Consider the following 27,637-nt stretch of genomic DNA (forward strand, 5'->3'; position numbering starts at 1 on the left):
TACCGCCTACTGGTGATGGCCAGAGGGGCCGATGGCGCAATATGGCAGCCTCGCTTCTGTCAGTCTGTCCCAGGGCAGCTGTGGCTACAACTGTAGCTTGCCTCCACCAGTGTGTGATTGTGAGAGTGAATGAATAGTGGAATTGTAAAGGGCTTTGAGGGTCTCAAAAAGCGCTATATAAATGCAATCTATTATTATTATTATTATTATTATTTCTCTGTAGGACAGACCAACATTTATAAGTGTTATGATGGTCTGTCTCTCTTCCATTGTTAATCACCTTTTTCTCACCATTTGTGTACCATCACACTACTTTCTGCAGTACAACACTGTTCAACTGATGCTCATGAGGGTATGGTACCACAGTGTGTTCCAACACTGCTTATATGCAGACAGAGGGGGTTGGAAGTAATCCAGAAAAGTTGGAACAGCTGTAGGAATTAGTAGCACCAGCTTCAAGGCTTGATCAAGCTCCATTGTTGCAGAACAACTTTAAATTGTTAATCCATTTTGTGCTCCTGAAAAAGGCCTTTTTGCATAATTCTGAAATGTATATTATTTTTCAGTTTCGGGGAACCTTACCTTTTTTTTTTTTTTAACCTCTGGCAGTTCACCACTTACTTTTGTACCATTTCAAGCTATTCATTGTACTTGAACGACTTGAATTGCAATAAATAACTGGAAAAATTAGGGTGTTCTAAAACTTTTGATCAGTAGTGTATAGAAAATCCCACTCACCCTGCGGACCGTCTTTATCCTTCAAGCTAGGGTCTTGTACCAGAACCCTGGGATCTTTAGGGTCCTGCACAGTACATGTGCTGATCCTAGGACTGCGCCCTTCTGAACAGAGACCTCACATCTGTTTCCAGGGATCTGCTGAAGCCACTCCCCCAATTTAGGGATCACTTTCCCAAGTGTTCCAATTACCACAGGGACTGTTCCCTTCACCCTCCACATCTTTTTGAGCTTCTCTCTCAGACATTGGTATTTCTCCAGCTTCCCATGTTCCTTCTTCCTGATGTAGCTATTACTTGGTATAACTATATTTCATTACAGCCATCTTCCTCTTGGTTAGCCATCACCAGTTTATCCATCTATACCTGGAAGTCTCATATGATGTTCGCTTGGTCATTCTCCACCACCCTAGGGTGTGTACCCCATTTTAACCCTGGGACCTTCCAGGCCATGCTTGGCACAGATGTTCCTGTATACTATTCCAGCCACTTGCTTTTGGCGTTCCATGTATGCCCTGCCTGCTAGCATCTTGCACCCTGCTGTTATGTGCAGGAGGTATCTTTGCACAGCCTGCACCTGGGGTCTTTCCTGTTGTGGTAGACATTAGCCTCAATCGATCTTTATGGAAAATGTAAACATTTTTAGAATGAAAAAAATCACAGTGTGACAAACCCTGAGGCACTAGGTTCGTCAGTTAATCTACTTGGTCACTTGAAGGTTAAAATCGCAATCAGGAGGTAGTAACTCAAAAGTAACATTTTATTCATTATTTCTTATGTTTAAAAATGTAGAACAAAGTCAATATTTTAGTTCCAATGCTGAGTTATCAAGGACACCCATTTAAACACAGGACACAAAGTCATAGCAAGTTGGCATGCTAAACAAGAACATTCCTCTCTTCGTGGGGTTTGCATGTTCCTTCTCTGCCTGTCTGGGTTCCCTTGGAGCGCTCTGGCATCTTCCCACGTTTAAACACACGAATGTTAGGTTAATTGAGGATTCTAAATTGCCCACATACAGCATGTGAGAACAATAAAGTGCTTGATGTATATTTAAAAATGTGTCATATGAATGTATGCTATGAATGAAAAGCGCTGTATAAATGTTAGTATCACTAGTCACTTCATATCCCTATTTTCGTTTTGACAATGACCTTAAAGCAGCTGAAAAAGATAAAGATACAAACAGTGTCAGCATCCACTTTATATTTATATTGCAAAACTGATTGGATCTAATAGTCATTACAAGAGAGCGTACACTGGAAGACATAGCTATTGCTTTATTTTTGCCTAAATCTAGATAAATCAATTAAACTATGCGTCTTCTGCAACTTTTTACAACTTATGAAGGTGGAAAGAGATCACAGGGCAGAGGTGTTGTCAGTGCATGTCTAAAATCACGGCATGCCGTTAAGCCTGTGAGGGTAAAAAGCGTGTTTGTGGTTAGCCCTTTGTTTCTGTCATGGCATATGGCCTTACTTCCATACAAACACCAAACCAATGCAACTGAGTAGCCAAGAGTATAAAAATGTTTCTTCTTCTGAAGTTATTGAGCAAGGAAAGGGAATACTCTGGGCACTTGCACTTTCCATCAAAAGCTGGAGGAGTCACCAGCAGAAAATGAGAGCATCAAAAATGAAAAGTGACTTTTCTATTGCAACTTGTTGATACGAGTGAGGTCTAATCTGGTTTGTTGCAGTTTTTCTATGTTCTTCTCCTTTGGAATATCAACCCGTGGAATGAAGGGGAATGATTGCTCTTTCCATTTCCATTTTTGACAAAGCCACAGGAAAGTGTGCATCATGTCTGTTTTTAATTGCCTTGGGCAAATTATCTTTTGTAAATTTACTATGACTTCTGAACTATTTGGTGTGTATTATACTGACAGGTAACTTTGAAATGCAGCGAAAAAGCTCTTGATTATCTTAGTTTTGCTGTGTGTGTGTGTGTGTGTGTGTGTGTGTGTGTGTGTGTGTTTATTTCTATCAGCAGGTGTGAATGGGTGTATGTGTAATGTATTGGTTGCATGGATGTAATAGGAAAGTCACAAAGGAAACACATACCGTATGCATAGCGCATTTCAGAAATATCACTTCTGCGAATTCTTTCTCAGAACTTCTCTGTTGACCTTTTTCCTGTCACAAAGATATGAATGTTTTCAAACCAATGACTTTTAAGTCCTTTTTCAAAACATGTTATTAATTGAATGTTTTTTAGTTTTTGTTTGTTTTTTTGTTTGTGTATGTATCTAGGAAAAATCTATGAAGCTTGAGCTCAAGATCAAGCATCCAGTCATTCCCAGTGCACAAATCTGACCTTATCCTGAATGTTTAATTATAAAGTCATTTTCAACTAGAATTCTAAAATATACACATGGCATCACTTTTACATCAAAAAGGGGTCAAAAGGTTGCTATCTTTGAAAGATGACCCCAAATTATCCTGATTGGTTCTTCTTCATATCTTACAATTAAAATACTTAAAGGCTGTAAAAGGATTTTTCTTCTGACCACCACAAATCATGTGGCACAGTGGTTGGTTTCCCATGTTCTGTATTTAAAAGAGGAAAAATAGGTGATTGAGCCATATGCATGTCTCTGGCAAGTTATGATTTCTGTTGTTGGTTTTGTAATGAGAATAAATTATATACTTGAAACAATGAGAACATGGTTATGATTATGAGTAGTTGGTATCAACACAGTTTGCTCTGATGTGATGATTTCATACTGTGCTCAGCTTTGCTATAGCTGACGAACAGTGATGGTGGTGATCATTGTGGGCAGCACAACTGTTCTGACAGTTCATCAAAAACTATAAAAACCAGCAAATATATTTAGTTTCATTTGCTGAGAATTTGTGTTTTAAGCTAACACTTTACACTTTGTTCAGCTAATTGTTTAAAACCTCCAAAGATGTGAGTCCTAATATGGAGTGGTAAAACTTGCCTGTAAGTGATGTAATCATATTCTGTTCCCAAAACTTGGTTTCATCTGCTCAAAGTTTGTCTTTGTTGTTGTTGTTGTTTTTTTTTTAGAGCTGTGCTTTTACATATTTTCCTGTTCTTTAGTGTAGTCAGTGGTTTCCATCTTGCACTGTGAATTCTAGCAGCTTTGCTGACTTATATAACTTAACTTTAACAAAGGTTAAATTAACTTTTGTTGATCTGTGGAACCAGCACCCCAATACAGGAAGTCTGAATCAGCTCTCTGTTTAAATAGTTTGTTCTCTGATCCTAGGAGTATTATCGAGTAGGCAGCACAGAGCTTGGATGGAGCTGATGGGCAAGGGAACTCGCCCAGTTTATTCTGCCTCTGTCCTCCGGATGTCTACCCCACCTACTCGGATAAAAAAAAAAAAGAAAAAAAAAGAAGAACATAGTGAGTACCCTTGCAGGCCCTGTCTTCTACCAGCCACGCGTGTTCCAGTAACTCCGCTACAGATAAGTGCTTTTTGAATATGACTAGGTTTAATTCAGTGGCCTCAAGGGAACACTAATCAGCCAAGGATGATCATGTGATCATGTGTGATCATGTCTACACACAAAAAATCCAGACACTAGAATAATTTTCATTACTCAAACTAAATTTCTCATCAATCATATTAATTAGATTTATACTTTTATTATATTTTTGATTAAGAATTAAAGACACTTTATTATTCTTCAAAACAGAAATTGACCATCCAATAGTAAAGTAAGTTATCAAATTGGTAATAAATGTGTTTCAGTCTGACACACAGGCAACATTATCTGACCTTTAAAAAGTTAACTTTCAAAATAACTGTGTTGCACAATTATCCTGTTCACATATAAAACTGTGTTGGATGGATTTGCTGGTGCATGTTTAGCAGTAAAGACTAGCTGTCCTTGCCACTGTTCCAAAGGATTTTGGATTGTTTTGGGAACTTGCTGATTGTTGTACATGTTTGAACAGAAATAATAGGCGTGTCAGAGTACCCAGAAGGAACCTGCGCATTCACGGTGAGAACATGAAAACTCCAAACAGAAAGGTCCCAGCCAGAGGCTGGGTTTAAACACAGGACATTCACCGTAAGATAAACCCATGTTTTATTCACTATAGAACCCACAAAATATATCTTTTTCTTTACATTTTTATTTTAAGAAAAACATTGCAACAAAGGTACAAAGTTTCCTATTGTGTAGCATCCCATCTGGAAATATCTATGGACTAAGGAGAGCAGCTGATAATGTTTTGTCTGATGGAGAATTCTAGTTGCCCTAAAGTCCTGCTTTGTCTTTGTCTTTTTCATATTGTATTGAATCAAGTGGTATCAATTAGTGAAAGGTATAGACCATAGGCAGGATAGTTCATCAAGTTCAAAATGAGCTAATATGTTTCTTATAATGGTAAATTTTCTCACTCACAATGTTTGATGTAGTTTGTGTTTATTTCTAAACAAAATATGGGTTTATGAAATTTGTAAATCAATGTATTCTTATTTTATTTAAATTTCACCCTGTGTCCTAACTTTAAAACAAAAATTGAGTTGTATGCTGTAAAGTATGGCGTGATCCAATTCTGTGTGCAACTTCACTGGTTTTCACTGGATCAATTAAGATCTACAGAAAATGGTTAAGGTGCACACAGAACTGAATCATGCACAGTTTCAGTTTAAGTTAATGGGATTTTCTCATGCATTAAAAAAAAAAAATAAGGCTTTTACAACTTAGTCACTCAGAAAATGCATGCAACACTTTTCCCCTTAGTTTCAACTTATACCTTATTAAATTGACTGCTTTAAATGGTATGCATTAGTGAAAAATAATTCTTTAATTTTTTTTTTTTTTAATTTGTTTTGTTACAGGATGTTAATGAAAGCGCTACCTGTGCCATAGCAGAAACAGTGTTTAGAATTTGTGTCATTCGTCCAGAATAGGCAGAACTGGTGCAATCCCAGGATGTTTTGATTATTTTAGCGGGTGATCCTCCTGAGAACCAGCCTATTTATTTATGTCCTTTGTAATGGACATTTGTTTTGGCCTATATCTTTTGACTTACGTGAGCTACCATACGAAGTCCTGATGTACTAAATAGAGGACATCCTGGGCATTCCATTGCTATCTCATGTGTTTTGGCTGGCTTCTTCTTTATATTATATATCTGCAATTTTCTGAATATTTATAATTGAGCTATTAGTATAAACTAGAGATATTCCTTCTATTTTGTAACTTTGCAATATATTATTTAATTTAGTTCAGTGTGTTGCTATTCTTATTGCCTTGGAGGAACTGTAACCACATGATTTCTATAGGACATAATTTATATTCTCATCAAAATATTAATATCCTGGAACAAACCACTCCCATTGGATACAAATGCACCATTTATTAGCACAGCTTTTGTTCTCCATCTATCAGAATGTCACAATGATAAAAACAAGTATTGATAACTAAAACGCTTAAATATCAAAACTGTAAAATAATCAGCTACTGACCATTTATTTAAAACAAAACAAAAAAGTACACTGAGAGTTACAATACCCCTGGGCTGCCAGAAGAGCAGTTCACTAAAATGCTCTCATGTATCCCCAAGTACACGAGTACTTTATTCAATAATGTCTATAAACCAGTTTCCAGGGAATCCGTTTCTTTGGCAGAAAGTAGAGAATTTGCGCTGACATGTGTAAAACCATACAAAGATTCTTTACAATAAAAATAATCAGGCATAAAATAATAAACCATATCCAGAAAACAGACCAGTGTATTGTCCCAACCTTCATCCACCTGTGTAGCTGTTAGTGAAAGCACGGAGCTTCTCGTTCTGTGCACAGGTGTAGATTTAACTTACCTTGTTAATGGGAAGATGTGCACAGCATGCTGTGCTGAAAGCCACCATGTCAGCCTGTGCATAGTGGTGAGACTGATAGAGAAAACACAGCATCATGCTCTCTTTACAAGCATGTGTCCTTTTATCCGATTAAACCATAAATGTCTGAAAGCAGAAAGTAAAGTTTCTTCTACTGTTCTTTCTTATACAGTTCATATTATTTAGACTAGAGGAGAGGAGAGTTAATGAAGGGAGACTTAAGATAAAGCAGTTGCAAGCAGAACTGCACATATACCTCCACAGCTTCTAGTGCACACATTTAGAACAGTCACAGACACTTTGACAACACATTGCATGCATCTGTTGTTCTAGCTTACTGAAAACCCATCTACCAGCTGTATGCGACTCCATGTTGGCAGGCCATTATTGGTCTTGGCCTAGCAGCAGTGCAAAAACAGTAGGATCGAGCCTTATACACTGTACACTGTTGACTCGGCCAACATCTGGAGCGTCAAACACCATGACTGAAATAAACAACATGCATATTAAGAAACAGCATGAGGGAACACGGACATGGCTCAGAACAAACTGCAGTACAGCCAAACCAAACCCAGTTTTGGCTACGGTTGTGTTCCATCTCAATTATTATATATTCACTGTGGTGACTGTGGTCTGAAACCTGTCGTGATTGCATACCTCTTTAGTCAAACAGAACTAAAAACGCAGAATAAATAAATGGTATATCCTAAAGCACTGGAGCCAATGTTTTGATTACCACCACACGCAAAAGCGTGGAAGTGTAGAGACCATCATAAAGAATACCAGCCGGAGCCTGTCAGCATTACACACTGCAGCCATTTCACAGCTTGTCAACAGTGTGCAGATTCCTAACATTTGTTCCTATAAATAATTTTCACCCAAAGAAAAAAAGACAAAAGAATGATGCAGATTTAAAAAAAATAATAGACTGACTGCTGCTCTTTCTGCCCACCAGACTTGGCCAGTGCCAAGCAGTAATAAACCTGTTGCAGACAGTCACAGAGGAACTTGTACATTCATGAACTAGAATACAAGCTAATCACTTTTTTGTTTCAAATCTATTTTGGAGCTAAAAGAGGACAAAAAAAAATATGTCGCTGTAATTAAGCACTTGTAATAGACACACACTTCACAGATTTGAAGCTGGACTGTGGTTTCCATCTTAAGAGTCTGCCTTGTTCATAAATGTAAAAGTGAAGTTGGGATTTCATCTTTCATAATAAAAAAAAAACAAAACATAACTGTACATTTTTCCCCACAGGTCCTTGTCAGAACAGATATTTTCGACATGAGTCTGATCCACACCGACACTCCACTCGAACCCTCTTCTTTGGAGAGCCAGGAAGCCCAGCTAGACTGAAACTGGAATCCATTTTGGTGCTTTCTGTATCAACTGGATCAACTAGAAAGACACAGAATTCAGGCTGGTTAACTCCCATGTGAAATTAATCAGTTTATATATAAGCACAGTTAAAAACAACACAGGTTGATCAAAGTGCTGCACAAAGGAAAAAGTGAAACAAACACACACAAAGAAATGACAGATTTATCCACATTTAACACACCAAACTCATATACATGAAAAACAACAAGTAAAAAAAAAACATGGCTCAGAAACACTGATGCTCTGCTGTGAGCCAGCAGCAGCATATACGTTGATCACACTGATCTCAGAACAATGAGATCAGTGTGATTAACATTTGAGGAGGCTTGGATCCTATTACTGAATGACATGAACCCAAAAACTACTGCAGATTAAGCACACATTAGTTTCCCCTGGTGGCAGCCACTCCACGCCACAAAAACTGAACGGTGCAAGAAAAACAAACTAGTATGAGAGGCTGACCAGGCTTCAGAGACTTCTAGATCATGAATCCTCAATCTGATCAATACAGCCCCCACCCTGAAAGCTACAGGATTAAAATGTTCGGGCTCCAGGCACCACAACTCACACTCTATGAGTTCTTATGTAAATTCCAGGAGAGGCTAGTGAGCTTAAATATAAACATATTTCACCAGTGGGTGACAGAACTTGATTTATTTAGTTCTGTAGTCTTCTGAGTGCACCTTAAAGTCTGGTTAAGGTCAGTATTTGTGCCAAAATACATATGACTCAAATTTGCTCAGTCAATTTACTTACTTTGCATTTTGTAGTCAAAGGTGAGCTCCTCTCCTGCTCGGATAGCACGTGTTGAAAATAACGCAATCCTCGGAAGCCTTTCGTCGATGTTGTCAATGAACACGTTGTATACCTGCAGGTTAGGGTTACACTGCAAAAGGAACAGAAGGTTTTTCAGGAGCTTTTTGTTCGCACTGACTCTGCTTTCATATTTGAAAAATTGCAGTCTGGTAGTACATGTGTTGCTATGCATGCTGGTCAATATACATCAACATTAAAAGCTTTTGTTTTTAATGAAACATGTTGGAGAAACTGTGGTCATTTACAAATGGTTGAGAATGGACAAAGACAGACATGTTCATAGGCACTCACGCTGTGGTTGACAAAATGAGAAATGTTTCCTAGGTGAGCTGCATCCACTGTGTACACGTCCTCGACATAGTCCAGGTCAAAGAGGTACGTAGAGCCCTGGCGATCATATATATGACCTCTTCTCTCTGCTTCGTCTGTGGTGATAATCTTGTGGAAACAAAACAAAGACATAAGAAAGAAAAGAAAAAGCAGGAGCAACTGTAACAGGCTGCATGCCTGGTTGATGCATCCGTGCTAAAACTAATTCTGATAAGATTCTTCATATCAATAATCACCTCTAATTGAGTGATTTGTAAATATTAGTGCCATTTCTTACATTTGTAAATCTGTAACATATTGCGTTGTTTAAATAGTTTTGTCTTTTACTGTTACCGTCTTGGAGCAACTGTAACCCAGATAATTTCCTTAGGGATTAATAAAGTATTCTGATTCTGAAAACACCATGTCAGTGTAACCACCAGATGACTGTAACCTGCTAAGAAATAAGAGGAGTTGTTTTTCTTAATAGAAGGCTGTCATTTGCATGAGTGAATAGATATTTAATCAATATCTGTCTCCTGCTGCTGCTCCGTATACAGCACAGTTTTATTTACTGTGCAAATGAGCATAGTTGGATTAAAATCACATATAAACCAACAGAATTCTATTTTTCAGTTCAATTTTTAATGTATCTAGTGCTAATTGAAGACAACAGTCAACTCAAGTTGTCTGTGATTCAGGCTGTAGTTTTGAGGTGTGGGCTGTAATGTTAACACACAGATTTAGCAGAATCTTTCTGTAATCTAGAATTTCACCAACATTCAAAATTTAACCCAAAACAGGCTCAGAGTGTTTTGGAAAATTAAAAGAGGTTACTAATATTTTTGCATGGTATTGAATAATTTTGTACATTCAAACAATTTACAACATTTTGTATCAGCATTAAACTGCCAGCATTACATTTCTTTATGGATAGCATCACTACACACTGTTTAGATAGCAGAATAATTCTGCTAACACATCAGAGGTTATAATTTATAATGTCACAAATTAATTTTTAAATTTGTTTTTTATTTATATTGGCATCTGAATTAACATGATTGGAAACACGTGTGTGTCACATGTTGGACAAAAACGTGAACATGATGCTAAAGCAAAAGTTGTAGCTTCTTTGGAGGAAAAGTAAATAAATAAAAAACTATGTACATAAATGAAGTTTTAATTCAGTGGCCTCAAGGGAACACTAATGTGCTGATCATATATAGCACCCACAGTGGTGTGAAAAAGTGTTTGCCCTCTTCCTAATTTCCAACTTTTTATGTATGTTTGTCACACTTAAATGTTTCAAATCATTAAAAAATGTAAATATTAAACAAAGATAACACAAATAAATACAAAATACAGTTTCTAAATGAAGGTGTTTAGCACATTCAGAGGTGGACTTGCTGAATTCATGGTTCCATTTACCACACCCAGTCTTCCAGTTCCTGAAGCAGCAAAATAGCCCCAGACCATCACATTACCACCACTATAATTTACTGTTGGTATGTTCTTTTTCTGAAATGTTGGGTTACCTTTACACCAGATGAGTATTTTCCCAAAAGTCTTGATCATCGAGATGTTTTCTGACATGAGATGGGCCTTTATGTTACTTTTTGCTCGGTAGTGGTTTTTGTCTTGTGACTCTGCCATGCAGGCTATTTTTGCCCAGTCTCTTTCTTATGATGGAGTGACACAAACTGATCTTAACTGAGTCAAGTGAGGCCTGCATTTCTTTGGATGTTGTTCTGAGGCCTTTTGTGACCTCTTGGATGAGTCACCACTACACTCTTGGGGTAAATTTGGTCAGCTAGCCACTCCTGAGAAGGTTCACCACTGTTGTCGCCATTTGTGGATAATGGCTCTGAGTGTGGTTTGCTGGACTCCCATAGCTTCAGAAATAAATTTATAAACTTTTCTAGACTGAGAGATCTCACTTTGGTTTTCATTTGTTCCTAAATTTCATTGGATCACAGCATGACGTCTGGCTTTTGAGGATCTGCCGGCCTACTCCACTTTGTCAGGCAGGACTTATTAAAGTGATTTCTTGATTGAGAACAGGTGTGGCAGTAATCAGGCCTGGGTGTGGCTAGAGAAAGTAAGCTCAGCTTTCCCAACACCTCCTGACCCCAAGTACAAGTGAATGAATTAATTGTATAAAGCACTTTGAGTGCTCAGAGTAGAAAAACACTATATAAGAACAAGTCCATTTACCAAGATACTTTGGTAATCTCAAAATTACAACTTTTAGAATAAAATTATGTGAACGTGAATGACAGCTAGTATTTGCGTTCCCATGTCTACTGACTATTTACTATAATTTGGCCTTGATTTGGAATCAATCAACTTGGAATCAGTTGACCAGGGTATGTCCTTCAATGCACATATTAAACTAATATGCAAGACTGCTTTCTTCCATCTGTGCAACATCTCTAAAATTAGAAATATCCTGTCTCAGAGTGACGCTGAAAAACTAGTTCATGCATTTATTACTTCCAGGCTGGACTACTGTAATTCATTATTATCAGGATGTCCTAAAAGCTCCCTGAAAAACCTTCAGTTAATCCAAAATGCTGCAGCAAGAGTACTGACAGGGACTAGAAAGAGAGAGCAGATTTCTCCTGTATTGGCTTCCCTTCATTGGCTCCCTGTTAAATCCAGAATTCAAAATCCTGCTCCTCACATACAAGGTCTTAAATAATCAGGCCCCATCTTATCTTAATGACCTTGTAGTACCAGACTGAGTGACTTAGCCTATGAACTGTAAAGTGTTTACAGAGGTCTAAACAGAAGCCACTTTCCCATACACTTCTATAGGACCACAACTATGACTGTCTGACGGCCCTATGCAGGTCTAAGGCACTGTTTTTCTGACCAGAAAGCTAAGTGGATGTTTTATACTGTCTGTTTGGGATCATTGGGACTGATATTGCTACTGCTTTCAATGCTGCTGTTCACCAAAGTCGATCACCTGGCTTTATCTCACCCTACCACATCACCCTACCACAGCATCCTGTTGTCACACCAACCTTCTGCATGTCCTCTCTCATTAAAACAAACAAAAAAAAAAAAAACTAGGTACTGTCTAACCAGGTACTTCCATCTTCAATTTGCAATCCTAATCTACCACTCCACCCTTCCTGCACCCCTTTTCATCTCTTTATATACAGGGAAAAATATGGCAACAGTGGGATTTTCAAACGAGCCAGGGAATGAGACTGTTCTTGGTCAGTCATTTTTATAGTCACTATTTAGACTTTTGAGTTCATACCATTTTTTTTATTTTACAATTTTTATAAGCACAAAAAAGCACCTGTTTAATTTCATTTGTTTTTGTCTCATGAATTATTGGTTGATATCCTGTTTTTTTGCTATGATCTTTTCTTTGTTAAAGGTCTACTGTTGACCACAGAGATCAAAAGATGAAAGGAGCACTTTAAAGTAAAGAGACTTTAAAGTGATCGCCACGGCGATTCCACTGTGAAACATTAACGGGTAGAAACAGAGACTGCAGCCTCACTGATCGTCAGTTTGTTACCTGTTGAAGTTCAACTGCTGGCTGCTGGACTGGGGTTAGCATTCACTCAGCTTTAACATCAATCTGGGTTCTTGGCTAGGTTTTTGTTAGAATGCTGTCTGCGCGTGAGTGCAATCTAACCAATAAGCAGAATTGATGACTGACTAACAATTCCAAGGACTTGAACTACTGAACTGGTTCTCTACATGAACCAGTTCTTGACTCCCATCCCTATTTACTATTCCTCATTCTTAAGAAAAGAAAAAAAAAAAAAAAAAGTATTTCCTATCTGATTATGTAATTAAGCACAAAAAAAAGTGCATGGTTTAAAAAGTGCATGCACCCTTTTGAAACCATGGAGTCCAAGAGTTTCAGTCCACTACAACATTAAAAACAATGACAGCCCTTTTAAAAAAAAAAAAAAAAAAAAAAAAAAAAAAGTCCTACAATGAAGCCATGGTAGTCTCATCACTGTAATATTCTTAGTAAATGTAGTACTTTAACCTCTATTCAGATGTGCGGCTCATTTGTTCCCAATGCTGAAGGACCATCTCTTAAAAGCTTTGTTCAGCTCTGCTCAGACTGCACAAGCACAGTTTTGATATCAGTGGCTTCAGGAAGGTTTTCTCAGTCTGCCTTTTCTGTTAAATCTATTAAGAAATAGCAAAAACACCTGGAATAATGCATACGTTTCTACTCTTTCATATGATGGCAAAAAGACATGCTGAGAAATCCGACCTGTCAACACAAACCATTTATATCTTATAGATTCCTGAAAGTAGCTGCCCTTTGCCTTATTGACAGCACTGCAAACCCTTCACCTGAAATGGTTTCACCTTACAGGTGTGCCTTGTCAGGGTTCATTTGTGGAATTTCTTACACCCTTAATGGGGTTGAGAACATCAGGTGTGTTGTGCAGAAGTCAGGTTGGTGCACAGCTGACAGCCCTATTTGACAACTGTTAGAATTCATATATGGCAAGAACCAATCAGCTAAGTAAATATATATAGGCATATAGATCTATATATCTACAGGTAGATAGATATGGATAGAAAATGCCAAAAGGGGTATGCTTACAAATGCGAAATTGTGTGTGTACCCTGTGTACATATTTTTGTGATGACCAAAAATTGGAAGCTTACTATACTTGTGGGGACCAACAGCCCTTATTGGGACAAAATCACCGTCCCCAGGAGTTTGAAGCCATTTTTGAGACTCAAAATGTGGTTTTAGTGTCAGGGTTACAATTAGGTCATGGTCAGGGTTAAGCGGCTAGAGAAAGCCTTATGTCAATTAGATGTCCCCACAAGGACATGAAAACAACTGTGTATGTACATGTGTGTGCACATATACAATTTCACATTTGTAAGTATACCCCTTTGGGCATTTTCTTAGTATGAAAAGATACCAGTAGTATTCAGAATCTATTTTAGTGCACCACACCTTTCTTTTCATTTGCTTTCTAGCTGCAAGTTACCAGAAACAAGTGCTGTCACTTGTATCATTAAACTTTAAACCGATTCAATTAATGTATCACATCTGTCAAATCATCAAGCAGCTACTGGCTGCTTTTGTCATGCTCTACACTTGACACTGAAGCATGATACGCCACTTTAAAAAAAATACTAAACAGGTCTCACCTCCCCAATGTACTCCATGACAAATGTGTTCCTCTTGATGTGCTGCAGTGTGCGGACTCCCCATCCCCGGCCGTTCCCCGTTTTAAAGATACACAGATCGAACTGGATACCATTCTGCACAACTCTGTTGGGACAGTCAGGCCCACAGCTGCAGCGGGAGTTGCACTCATATATTGGCTGTCCAGGCCGAATCCGGACCTGTCCTCTGTCATTGTAGGCCATGCGTTGGAGGGAAGCCCCAGGGCAACAGCCATTCACTGGCTCCTCTAAACAGTTTTTGCATTCACAACCCACTGCCATCTCATCTAACACAATGCCCTGACCTACTTTATAGTTGTTGATATAAGTAAAGTTTTTCGGAGGACCCTCTAGGTCCACTTCGTTCATGACAAAAATGCGCCCTGGATGATTGCGAGTATGATTCAGATGGTCTTCCCAGCGCTGCAGACTCTGGCGAAGTTTGGCTTTTTGGACCAGAAATGAGGAAACTTCTTTATCTAGCTTTTTTGGGATGCAACGTCGCTTGTGGCGCCTCAGCTCCTGGTCCAAGTCAAGATGGAACTGCTTCATCAGTTTGGGACATTTTAGGTTCCTCTTGGGTTCCCAAGTGTTATCTGATTCTGGAAAGCCCTTCCATTTTACAAGGTACAACTCCTCTTCCTGAAACACACACAATAACGTCAGTTTTGGGGGCAATTAGTGATTCAGCCTAAACTTAATTTATTCTGTTACCATGTATACCAAGGGCAACATCTGTCCCACCTCACAGATGTTCTAAATCTCCACAAAGCAAACGTACAATATTTACAGCATGTCCAAAAGTCATATTTGTTTTTCTCCCAACCAGCCAGAGTTTATTGTAATTTTTTTAAAGTGCTCTTGAGCAGTAGCTCTCCAGTTTTCTGAAGGTGTTTGTCTGTAGACATGGTTGACTTTTTATTCGTTTTTAGTCCTTATACCCAAATATTTCATTCAGAGGCACCCTGTTACAGAAAGACATTTTCCATTTCTTGAGTTGAATCTATGGAAAAATACCAAAGGTAACACAGTTTGACAGGCATTAGACAATTTAATAGCTATTAGCAACAAGGTCAAAGAGCTATTAGCTGAAAACTTGGCAACTCTCAGCATGATGTGCAGCATCCTTGTTTGAGGAAACTGGACACAAGGAGATTAAACAGGAAGTATCAGCCCTAAAAAAAATAATAAAAAAATATCTATAGTAGATAGTTTATTATGTGAAAGGCATGTGCTTTAAAATAAATAAATAAAAAGAATAAGGAAGAAAAGGCCCCTTACAGACTGACAGTGTGATGACAGGAAATGTGACATTTTTGGTTCAGAGGAGGCCAGGAGAGCTCCAGCAGTGAGAGTACTTTCAGTCTCATCATTCAACCTCATATGTTAGCACACATTTAAATAAATAACTACACATATTTCCTATTTTCCTCCCAAAATATACAAAAATGAGGGGTGGCTCCGGAGTTTTTGCACAGTACTCCATGTATATAGTGCTTTTCACACTCAGGAATCATAAAATGCTTTACAGAAAAAAAAAATCCTAGACAAAACAACATTAAAAAGGCAGGTAAGGCACAATGAAACCATGAGCATATCGAGTTGAATGTTTTAGCTGAGATTACATTGATTCTAACTATTTGGAGAAGACTAAATGAGTGCCACCTCAAATCCAATTGTGCCTGCTCAAAACTTCCACCGCACATACATGAAAGGTTTTCTTCTAGCAACACCTTAATCTGTTCTGAGACGGGACTGTAAGAGCCAGCTCGTACAGACGCATATGCATGTATACTTAACTAACAGGGATAAGAAGTGAGAAACATGAGCAATATTGTATATATGCAAGATAGTGTATATGAGCACATTAAATACAAACTAAATAGTAAAATGATACAATGATGCAAAATGATACAAAAATCCAAAATATTATAGATAAGATATTTAAGGAATTTACACCATAGTGCATGGTTTGTTGCAGTCCAAAGTTACACTGTCTCGTGGTATCTACCTTGTACTATTAGGAACAATGTTTGTTATGCAGCACTTGCTGTATTATAACATCTTTTTTCTAATGTCAGGTTAGACCATTTGCCTTCAAAGTGGAACAAAGAGGAAAAATGACTTATCCATGCCACAATACAATGAATACACACTAGCAGAATGTTTCACTATAAAGTAGATCAATGTAAAATATTTTGTACTTTTAGTACTTGCAATAAAACTCCTTTCAAACATGTCTGTGTGATGTCTAACAGTGAATGCATGCCCTGTCCAACAATTAAACTGGTTGATTTCATTAAAAATACTGCCAAAATATTTACTAGGAATTTATTTTTCTTCGAAAACAAACCCAGAAACCTTCCCTAACTTCACACTAACCAGAATCTAAGTTGCCAACAATCCATATCATACCTTAGTCGATATCATACCTTAGTCTTCTTGTAGTCACATAGGAATTCAACCTCGTATTCATTGACGTTGGCTCTGCTAACTCCAAGCTCTTGACACTGGAGTTTCTCCATTCGACACATGGCTTCCAGCTCATCCCAGGACATCTTGCAGGGCACGCTGCAATCTAACACACCACACACCTTTAACTGACAGTGCCCAGTCTTTTTCTGACAGTGGAAAGTAAGGAAAAATTCATTTTTAATCTGACTCAGCTTCCTACCGCCAAACAGCGCACGGTGACAGCACACACGGTTTACTGCTGGGCTTTGTGCAAATGGACAGCCAAAGTATAGCTGTGTGAAACAGCGTATGTTTTAAATCAAACGTCATGCCGGTACAGGGGGCCAGAAACTAGAATCCTTTTAAAGAGTTGCATCCACGTTCGTCCAAAGACCCACAATGTGCCATTTAAACATTCCCGAAGCGTTACATGGCGCCTCAAGCTCAACGCTACCGAGCACCGTGCAATAGCACCGCTAACTCCTCCGCTCACTTCAACACAGCGGCTACGGTCTGCTACCTGGAATACACAGAAAGCTCCACCAAGAGCTTAATCCAAGTTACTGAGTTCACAAGTCGACTATTTGGACAAAAAGACCGCTTTTATTAAACTGCACCCGTACTTCGAACTATTGGCTTTCATAGAATAACCGCGATGTAAAAGCCCGGCGCTTAAGTTAAAACTGCGTAAATCCGAAGGTAGAAAAATGTGCATATTCGAGCTATTTAAAGGACATAGACAAAACCAGGTGACCGCAAATATTAACTAGATAGTGTAAAATTAAATGAAATAACAGTCCTTATGTATTACCTTTCAAATTTTCCGCCATGTTTTCCGCACAGCCGCCAAAATAGGATAAGCTACATTGGTCAGAAAGGCCTTACGTCACAGAGATCGTAGCGGCAGCTAATTGGATGAGCGCCCTCTGTGAGCGTTCTGATTGGCTTAGAGAAGTAGTCCGGCGGGCACGCCGGAAGACAACAGATACAGTACAGCCAGTACAATGGATTCACATTTGAGTGAGTCTGCCAGCTGATTTCCTTTTTCTTCTCTCTGGTCCAGACATTCTGTACTTAAGTGTTGAAAAATACTCCAATAAAAGTACCGATTCAACTTATTTACTTAAGTAAAAGCGAACAAGTACATGCTCTGAAATGTACTTAAAGTAAGAAAGTAAAAGTAGGTCCTTGGAAAACGTTTCTACCAACAATTTTTATGCAAAGCTGAACCATGTGCTATATTAATGTAATAATGTAATCATATTAGTAGATAGGAATACAAACTTTACTTCAGTCTAAATTTTATTTCTAATAAATGCACTCAACTTGAATCAGTTAAGTAGAATATGAGCAGAGAAAAAAAATGAAAATAAATTGTAGCTCTATTTTCTGTTGTCTACATTATAGAGGGCGTCTTTGCCTTTAAAAGGGAAATGAGTAGGAAAGAGGTCAAAATGGGATTTAGCAGGTGGGGGAGACCCTAAAATCTAATGCCTCAGTGTGGAGAAAAGAATCCTAAATAACAAAAATGTCTATGGAGATGTCCAGTAGATTTTCTTAGTGTAAAGGCTGTGATCAATTAACCTGCTGCTCTTTGTGGATGTAAACAACTGAATTCAACCAGATGTCAGCAGATGTTTCATGAGTTGTCCTGGCTGACTTCCATTTTCTACACTGACAGTATTCTGTTTATGCTGTTTTCATATTAGACACTATACAGTTGGTGGAATTCAGTGAATCAGCATCATCAGTTTAACTTCAAATTCACCTCTGCTGGCTTTTATGTAACCTAACTCTGACTGTGAAACCATAGCCACTATGCACCAGTTACAGTTTTTTTACTTAAATCCATTACATCACAGTAAACTAACCTGCACAGTATTTTTATCAGCCTTTACATAACACAGTTAATCTACCCTAGTTTGTTTTGCAGCATGTTTTACATTATGAAAAACCATAATAAGACATGTAGAGACCCAATCTGATTTAAAAACACGAGGACTTACATTTACAGTTTATCAAACACCACTGAGCAGTCCTTGCCTTCAAATCTAACTTCTCCTCTTCTTCTTCCTCTCCTGTCCTGTCTTTCTCATCTTTCTCCATCTCTGAGTCAAGTTAGATCTCTTTCTTTTCTCTCCCTGTGAAATACAGCAGCTGGACTTTTAGCTAGCACACAAACAGTGTTCATATCTATGGTCCACAACAACTAAAAATTTGTTCATATAATAATAATGGATTGGATTTATATAGCACTTTTCAAGGCACCCAAAGCGCTTTACAATACCACTATTCATTCAGTCTCACATTCATACACTGGTGGAGGCAAGCTACAGTTGTAGCCACAGCTGCCCTGGGGCAGACTGACAGAAGCGAGGCTGCCATATCGCGCCATCGGCCCCTCTGGCCAACACCAGTAGGCAAGTAGGGTAAAGTGTCTTGCCCAGGGACACAACGACCAGGACAGAGAGCCCAGGGATCGAACCGGCGACCTTCCGGTTACAGATGCGATTCCCAACCCCCTGAGCCACGATCACCCAATGTCAACAAGGACAGCTAAGAAAACTGATGAATCACACGAGGTGTATTTGTGCACACTTGTTTACACACAGATTTGTGCGTGGATGAAGCCCAATCATCCCGAGCACAGCAGCAAATTGCCAACAGAAGGGCTCCAAAAGAAAAGAATTGTTCTTGCGCCGGCCCAGTCAAAGTCCAGGCCTCAGCCTGACTGGAGTGCACTGGGTGTTCAGAGAACGATGCATAAAAGAGTGCTTCAAACCTCAATTAACTGAAGGCACACTATAAAGAAGAGTGGACCGAGGATCCTCCACAATTACGTGAAAGACTGATGACGTTGCACAGAAAACCATTACTTCAAATTATGCCTGCTACAGATAGTTCTAGAGGTCAAGTCAAAGTTAGCAAAACAGCTGTACACACCTGCAAGAATGTGCATCTACTTACTGGTACATTACTAGCTCCTGATGTACCAAATTATTTCCACAGAAAAATATTAAATTTGTTGATAGTTTGAATTGAATTTGGACAGGGCTTTATTGTGGTTATATATCACACATATATATATATATATATCATCCTACATGTCACATTTAATTGTAGACTCAGAGACTCTGTTAATTAAAGATAAAAAACAGAAGCAACAAATCTCTACATATATATACAGTTCTAAAGAGCACGGGTTTGAAGTGCTTTAAAATGCTTCAATATGTTGTAACATTATATTTATTTCATTCATTTTCCTCAGGTCACAACAATTAGTACGTGTGGGATTAATAAGTACAACAATGTAATAATATGTAATAATAATAAGAACAATAGAGAGAACAAAATATATATTAAAGATTTTAGAAGCATATAATCTTTGGCGACCTTTATAAGCCAGCCTGGTTAGTCCAAACCCTAAAACATATGAATAACAAGTTTCTGGACCACATTTAAAATGAGATGAATATCTCTGCACAGTCTCCTAATTATCCTAAATGAGATAATTATGTGTGTAAGTTTTTGTCTTATTGGTCAACCCCACAAACACCCAAGCCAGTACTAGGGATGGTCATCACTTTTCAGTAGTCTTGAAATTCAAGTGAATAGTTGATGTGCCTTTTTTTTTGTCTTAAACATAGGCCTGGTAGGATGTTATTCATTAGTAATGCAGTGTGGTGGTAATGTACCTACGAACTGTTTGCCAGTAACCAATATTCAACAAAATGGAAAAAGCTGCCAACTACTTGGTATCATGCTTAGACAGTACTGCAGAAACAGAACAAGCATGCAACGCCAAAAATGACTAAAATGATCAAAATGTTATGTGTAGAACAAAAGGAAGGGCAGTGCAAAGTGTGCGTAAGGTAAAACTAGCACTTCACAACCATTTGAGAGCAGTTTGGGGTGAGGTGCAATGTTTAAAGAATATCCAATAATATGTTGCAAAATATCATGAAATTAAGGGAATATTTTTTTATTTTTCACCTGATCTTGAATCCAGCCCTCAAAGGCTCGATGATTTCAGTTTGCACTGACTGATGTTATGTCAGTTGTTACATTCTTCAGCAAATTTTAAGTTGAATATTTTGCTCATCAGGATCTGATGTATAATTGAAGTGTTTAGCAGTATATTTTGCTCAAAGTGCCCTTTCCTAGCTAGTTTTTGCATCTTCAGCAGTCAGGCTTAATCTTATGGGCTTTTCTATCCCACTGGTCAAACCACAGTGACATCTTTTGACTCCAGGTCATTTACATTAGCCCTGACAGTAATGTGTGTCAGAGCTACGCCGGGCTCATCCGCACACCTGGGCTCCACTGTCTCTGAACTCCTTGAGTGCTGACCTTTGGCCTTAGGAAAGTGGAAACCATCCAGAGGTGCATGCTCTATCCTGCACAGGCTGTCTTCGCTGTCACTGTCGTAACTGGGACTATATGAGGCGTTGATGAGACATCCACCAGGCCGAACCTCCTCTGATACCACGCTGGCCTTCTGATGCATCGCCTGAATTTCTTCCGTTTGGATGGCCTTTTCCATTCTCCATACATCAAGCGGCTCCTCCATCTCCATTTCACTCGGCTCCACCTTACGGAATGTATGGCGGGCATACAGGCCAATGCAAAACATCTCCACAATCACGCTGTAGTGGTAGATCACTAAGATTGGACAAGAAACGCACAATACAGGACTAATTTTAACAGGCAGTGTAGAGTGCTTTGGGTGAAACAACAGTGCTTCCATCTTTGTGAGATAGTGAGTTTTCATTCAAAACTATAGCCGATGTAACAATATAACCATACAATAACCATACTCAAAGAAATCAAACTTTAGTTTTAGCAAAGTTATGACAGAATTTTTTTATATTTCCGGTTTATAGTCTTAAATCTTATTATTTGCTCACATTAGATTGTTGAGCACTTATCTAGTATTAATGAGAACTCAAATCTCAGTTGCACTAGAATTCTGTCTCAGTCAAGGACACATCATGTTAGTGTAAGACCTGTTCTGCATGCTCGTGACCTGTCCAGGGTGTACCCTGCGAAAATAAAATCTAATTCTTTTCAAGATAGATTTGTTTGAAAAATGTTGTCTGAGTGTTGTGACTGATCTGCAGAATTATTTGAGTAAAACCGGATTGGGAGGCAAAAGACTGGAGGAGTCCAGATGTGCTGTCACTTACACTGAGACCGGGCCAAGACAGAGAAAGGTGGTGTGCAGGGGATAACCTCCAGAGCCCCCATAGTCTCTAAGATGCCACTCTGCAGGCCACACAGGACTAGCACCAGGATGATGCAGATGAACTTGGCTCTCAGTCCATAGCCATGCAACGCACTCTTTGTTGCTTTGTAAAACAATAGGTGGCCATAAAAGGACACGAAAGTTGACACACCTATGATGCTGTTCACATACAGGTTGGGGTCAACTGAACCCACCTGGAAAAAATAAGACGATAGTTACACTTTTTATTCTTCAGTCTATCCAGTGCTTTTCAGTTCAGATGAGATGATTTGTTATCTGAAATAGACTGAACATGTAAGACTGGGCTCAAAGCCTCATTGTACTTCAAATGTTAAACATAGTATAACTACAGAGGCAGTCTCTACTTAAAGCTATTTGGAGTGTGAGAGAGCTTCATAGTGTTCAAACCACCTTTATAAAAATGAACAATCAGTACATACAATGTGCAGTGGTTCTGCAGAAATGTGGATCATATGAGGTTCTCCATGACCTTCCCCCTGTACAGTTTAGAAGCCTTTTTGCAGCCTTTGTCAGTAACCATCTACAACCATTATGACTATTATATATGAACCTAGCTTGAAACAAGTTACTTTCAGAAAGAAAATATTTGCACAAGATTGGGAACTGACACTACTCTGGCAGTGTTTTGTCTTTGTTGTGTTAAACCCAGTTGCTGTAACAAATTTCCCAGCTTTGGGACAAATAATGTATATCTTCTATTAAATGAACACCAGCACTGGATTGAGCTTCATGAAGTTATCCTTACTGGCAAAATAAACATAGATCAAAATTTTTATAAACAACTCACATCACCATAGTCATACTGTTCATCTGTCCACAGCACCAAAGTCACGAAGAACAAGATGCTGCGGACCACAGAGAGCTGCAGGACAGCAGCCATCATCCAGGCCCGGCTGCTGCTGCACACATGAGAAGGGACAAGACTTTCACATGACAGTCTGCTACTGTATCGACCACATTTTACACAACACAGCTAGACCAACACAAAGGATATACATGCAGGAAGTGTGTGCAGTTCTTTACAATATATGTGCAAATTCCCATCCAGGTAACATACACAAGTACTAAAAGCCATTATAGACATTAGTGGCACATGATCTGTTGAGATGCCACCTCTACAATGTCCATGAGATGATACCTGGTGCCTAATAAGACCTTAATCATTTCACTCTACGTGCGGTGGCAGTGTTTTACTCAGATTTGTGGCTGCCGCTGTGTACCTGTTGATGGTCACCATTGGGAGGCAGCAGCAGCAGCAGCAGGGAAAAGGATCTGGAGTTACCTGCTGTCCAGACAACATAGCCAGCATACGCACTTTCCCTCCAAAAAAGTCTGTGATCAGTCCCATGAATTTCAACAAGGTGATAGAGTGATACCTGTGCCAAATACACACATTTGGACAGGATATATACAACCAACCTGTGATCACAGCAAGTCTTTATAGTCCATTCTTGGTAACTTACAGAGAAGCAATGAAACTACACAGAGAAGAGGAACGGGGCACATACAGTGCTATCAGAGATGTGAAGGCAAACACCTAAAGGAAACAGAAAACAGCAGTAAGACTCAGCTGTAGTGCACGCTGGACTGGAGCACATCAGCATGCAATTTCAGCTCAGTTCATAAAAGGAGCTCTGTGTTTGTGTGGGTGTGAGATGAGACTGCAGTTACCGGATACATTCCTAATATCCAAAGGTAGAGAAATTGACGTCTGAATGAGGAAATATTGCGCAAGAAGAAGCCCACCTCTTCCAGAAACACCCCAAGTAAAATGACAGCCAGGCCGGCTGGGATGAGGAAGAGCCATAGCTCATTTTTAATGGCTGAGAAAAAAAAAAACACAGTACCACACAAAAGCACAAGAGAATTTTTGCAAAAAAGTACACAATACTGCCAGAAACTGGTGAGAAATCAACACACATACACACAAGCTTCCATTTTGATTCCAGTTTCTTATACATCAAGTTCTTTGGATTCTCTCCAGTCAATCATACGTAGTTTATGATAATTAAGTCCTGCGAGAATATTTTTTCCTCTTGCAACTGTGCAAATTATTCAGGATGCATTCCGTCAGTCTTTCAGAATTTTCAGCATTTTTAGAAAATGAATGTTTGTAATGTAACATTTCATCTATTGAGTAAGGAGACATGCATAAAATATGAAAATGTACATCGTCTCAGGTGCAGATTTCTTTAACAGATTTCTATAACTATCTATCAATGGCTAAAAATGCTGAATGATTCTAACAAGCAACAACAAAGTTCTTATAATATTTATTAAAGTCTATTTTTTCTCTGTATACACATCAGAAAAGAATACACATCAAACTTTTTTTGAGCATTATAACTAAAATATTAAACTAAAATGCTACAGCTCATGCCAAAAAGAGTTGAATCTGAGATAGTTTATCACTCCATCTCACTTAATGGGCATTAACAAGGGGAGATAATAAATGCAATCCTTAATATTCTGCTACAGTGGAAGTAGAAAATTGTACTTACCAGTAAAAATTTGTGATGACAGAGGGATCTCAGGCCCAATCCAGCTGCAGTTGGCCCTACTTCTCATCCTCTATATAATCCTATTCACCACGCATCTAGACCAAATACATAGGAAATAGCATAATTTACAACAGTCAGCTACCTCTTTTAATTCGTAGCCAACCAAATATCCCAGCACCAAACTTTTACCTTCCAGAGGCTGTAGTTTTATGTAAAACGACTTCCAGGCCTCTCCTGTCCTTTCCGTGTTGACCCAAACACTTCCTGTCTGACTAAAGATGTTAATCATTGATAGATACAGGTAGGGGACAGGTATGGGATCCAAGTTCATCTTGAACAGCCAACAGTTTATGTGAGAAGAACAAATGTTTAAAAATACACCCAATATTTAGTGCAAGTGCCACTAATCAACATTTTTCATAAACTGAGGATCATGTGGCTAAATGTGAAATATGACTACTTTTGTAACTTTTAGCCTAAATATTCTGGCCCAATTTGAACGATCTCTCATGCAGTGATAAAGCTAGTACCTCGACCCCTTTAACAGAAACAGCATACAATAATCACACAGTCAAAACAGCTTGGGCCCACAGTGTCCCAAATCTGTCAGACCAGGAGAAATAACTGCCCCGAGTATATCTGGCAGACTCTTATCAAAACTTGTTTAAATGACATCCCAGAATATGGACTTACTGTAAATAATTCACAGTGAAAAGTGTTTTACCTAGTAGTTATATATAAAGTTTGTTTAAAAAGTAAGGAAATTTGTATTTGGTCGATTATGTCACTGTTGTAACAATGCTTTTTGGTACCACATTTTTAAGAAAATGCATTTGTGGGTTGAGAAGCAGAGTTGAGTATGTGGGATGTGCCCATTAAAAACTTGCTATATCTTCTGTGCCAATGCCAAACAGCTTAATCCTGCGATTGACTCTTGTCAGAACTCTTGTGCTCCGCAAAACCCAAGTTGCGGTATAATCGTAGTGAGCCTTAGTACCATCACCAAATTAAAAGCAATGTGCCATATAGTGGGGGATGTTAGGGATGGGCTTCAAAGTGAGGAAGACATGCCAAGAAAACAGTTTCCTCACCCTGTCAGCATCAAAAACCACAAGCAGTTTCCTACTGATTTGCAAGACGATATGGCCGACGGCTCTCCTCACAGACAATCTCTGGTCTCACTGGGCTGCCAGGAGGCCTGCCATGACTGCTCTTCACAGTCAAGCCTGTTTGCACTGGTATCGGCAACATGTGCACTGGAAGCTGGACATGTGGAGGCACATTATGTTCAGTGAGTAAGTCCACATTCTGTGTATAGCAGTTGGATTGTAGGGTCAAAGGGGAGAGATCCAATTGAGAACATTTGGCGATGGATGGCAAGGGAAGTTTACAAAAATGGAAAACAGCTCCATACAGTAGATGCCCTTCGTGCGGCCGTCTTCACCACTTGGAGAAATGCTCCCACTCACCACATGGAAACACTTGCAATAAGCATGCCGCAATGAATTTTTGAAGTGATCGACAATAACGGTGGAGCTGCTCATAACAGAGTTCATGTTTGGACCTTTGATTTCTGTTTTGGGTGGTTTAAGGGTTTTTTGGAGGTGTAGTCCTAAACTTTTGATCAGCTGTAAAACAGCCTCTTTCAGCTTAAGCGTTGTTTTCAATAAATTGCATGATCAAAAAATGTTTTGTGTCACTCCCATTTCTTCATGGTGCATGCTGAATTTCTACTTAGAACCTAGTTACGATCCAATCCAAAATATGATTTTTTGCCATTTTTCAAGTGGTCTTAAACTTTTGATCGGGAGTGTATATGGTATAGAAAAGATTTTAACTGAAGCTCCACTGGGGCTGTTTTTCATCTAATATCAACTTCACTAACCCTAGGCAAATTGTTAAAAACAACATTTTGTTTCTAAAAAAGCATCTTGAGAAAACAGCGGCAAAGCTACCAGCAAAAAACACGCAAAAAGTGAAAGTTTTAGTTTAATGTTACTTTGCGACATCAGGACGGGGTTTTAGTTCAGCCTTCACATTACAGTAATGTCATTAGCTGATAGACCAACTGAACAGAGCATAATTAATAATAATTAATCACCAAGGCAAAGGAGATACATGCAACAGCTACCTTTGTTCACCCCAAAGCCTTCCCAGCTCACTTTTTATAAGTATCCAGGCTGGTCAACCTCAGGAACATCAATCAAAACACTTTCTTTCACAATAAAAGCTCTCTACTAAATGAAACAATTCTTAACCATTAGATAGTTTTAAAGGGTGGAATATACTTTTTATGCTAAGGGGATGTTATTTTCACCCTTTGCTTACAATCTGTCATGGGCACAATCAATCTCTAGGAAATAAATGAAAGCTATAATTACAGGTTATATACAGTATTTATACTCCTCATTTTAGAATAATGATGCAAAAAATAAATCAACCAGTTTTTTTTTTACACCTGAAAAGAGACCACAAACTTTGAAAATTATTGCCATCAGCTTTTGCAGGTGTCAAATGAAAGAGAAAATGTAAGTTTCTGCAGATGCGAGGAGTGGTCAGCAGAGTCCAACAGGATGCATAGGACTTTCCACACCCTTGGAGCAGCTGTCTGCTGCTTGCTGCCTTACTGTTGATTCATAGTAACATCTTTGGTCGTACTGACCACAAAAAGCACAAACGATTCATGAAGCACTTTATTCCACACCATTTTAAGCTTTTTATATCCACCCCACACCAACAACCAATTGAGAATGACCAATTAGTCTAACAAGAATTACTGGATGTGGGCGAAAGCTGAAATAACTGGAACCTTCAGGATTTACAAATTTTGGACTTTCACAAATTTTACAATTTGTCCTACTGGTAAATTATGGAGATGGTGAAAAAGATAATGGACGCAATGTCCTGTTATCTCTTAAAGATACTGGAAATGATCCTGAATTGTTTGTTATGTCCATCAGGTGACCTGCTTTTGATTGGTAGGGTAAAATGTCAGGTAAAGGTGCGTACAGCAGCTCATTTTCAGTTAATTATCTGAACCTCTAATAGCAGAGAACCTTGTTTTCAGTTAAATGAGTGAGACAAGATCCAAACTATAAATATGTTAAATAAATATACACTTTTTGAAAATTATTGTATTTAGCATTTATTTAAAAATGTATAAAAAACACAAAC

At 38.6% G+C, this 27,637-nt stretch overlaps 2 protein-coding genes across 2 annotated transcripts; both read right to left on the reverse strand.

Annotated features, from left to right (window-relative positions):
* Nucleotides 1–6,063: 6,063 nt before the first annotated feature.
* On the reverse strand, nt 6,064–17,791 carry LOC120716284 (histone-lysine N-methyltransferase SUV39H1-like). Its single transcript, XM_040003753.1, has 6 exons — nt 17,508–17,791; nt 16,675–16,820; nt 14,225–14,884; nt 9,050–9,196; nt 8,699–8,828; nt 6,064–7,960 (listed from the first exon to the last, which is right to left on the reverse strand). The coding sequence occupies exons 1-6, from the start codon at nt 17,524–17,526 to the stop codon at nt 7,827–7,829; spliced, it is 1,236 nt and encodes a 411-aa protein (XP_039859687.1). The 5' UTR covers nt 17,527–17,791; the 3' UTR covers nt 6,064–7,826.
* A 1,652-nt stretch (nt 17,792–19,443) lies between these two features.
* si:dkey-16n15.6 (organic solute transporter subunit alpha) lies at nt 19,444–27,636 on the reverse strand. The gene is made up of 8 exons (XM_040003816.1): nt 24,653–27,636; nt 24,464–24,558; nt 23,634–23,785; nt 23,426–23,499; nt 23,183–23,338; nt 22,750–22,861; nt 21,883–22,135; nt 19,444–21,358 (listed from the first exon to the last, which is right to left on the reverse strand). Exons 2-8 carry the CDS (start codon nt 24,528–24,530, stop codon nt 20,919–20,921), a joined length of 1,254 nt encoding a protein of 417 aa, XP_039859750.1. The 5' UTR covers nt 24,531–24,558; nt 24,653–27,636; the 3' UTR covers nt 19,444–20,918.
* Between the last annotated feature and the right edge of the window lies 1 nt (nt 27,637).

Source organism: Simochromis diagramma, unplaced genomic scaffold, assembly GCF_900408965.1.
Source record: "Simochromis diagramma unplaced genomic scaffold, fSimDia1.1 OVJJ01000466.1, whole genome shotgun sequence".
Taxonomy (NCBI): Eukaryota; Metazoa; Chordata; class Actinopteri; order Cichliformes; family Cichlidae; genus Simochromis; species Simochromis diagramma.

What these genes read in the sequence shown, in the direction of transcription:
- LOC120716284 (XM_040003753.1), bottom strand. An exon ending in GTGACTACAAGAAGACTAAG is followed by an intron (nt 14,885 to 16,674) that starts GTATGATATCGA and finishes TGTGTGTTTCAG; the next exon opens with GAAGAGGAGTTGTACCTTGT. An exon ending in CTTTGACTACAAAATGCAAA is followed by an intron (nt 7,961 to 8,698) that starts GTAAGTAAATTG and finishes GTGTCTTTCTAG; the next exon opens with TTGATCCAGTTGATACAGAA.
- si:dkey-16n15.6 (XM_040003816.1), bottom strand. Translation starts at nt 24,530, where the DNA reads ATGAGAAGTAGGGCCAACTGCAGCTGGATTGGGCCTGAGATCCCTCTG. An exon ending in GGATATTAGGAATGTATCCG is followed by an intron (nt 23,500 to 23,633) that starts GTAACTGCAGTC and finishes TGTTTCCTTTAG; the next exon opens with GTGTTTGCCTTCACATCTCT. An exon ending in CCAATGGTGACCATCAACAG is followed by an intron (nt 22,862 to 23,182) that starts GTACACAGCGGC and finishes TCATGTGTGCAG; the next exon opens with CAGCAGCCGGGCCTGGATGA.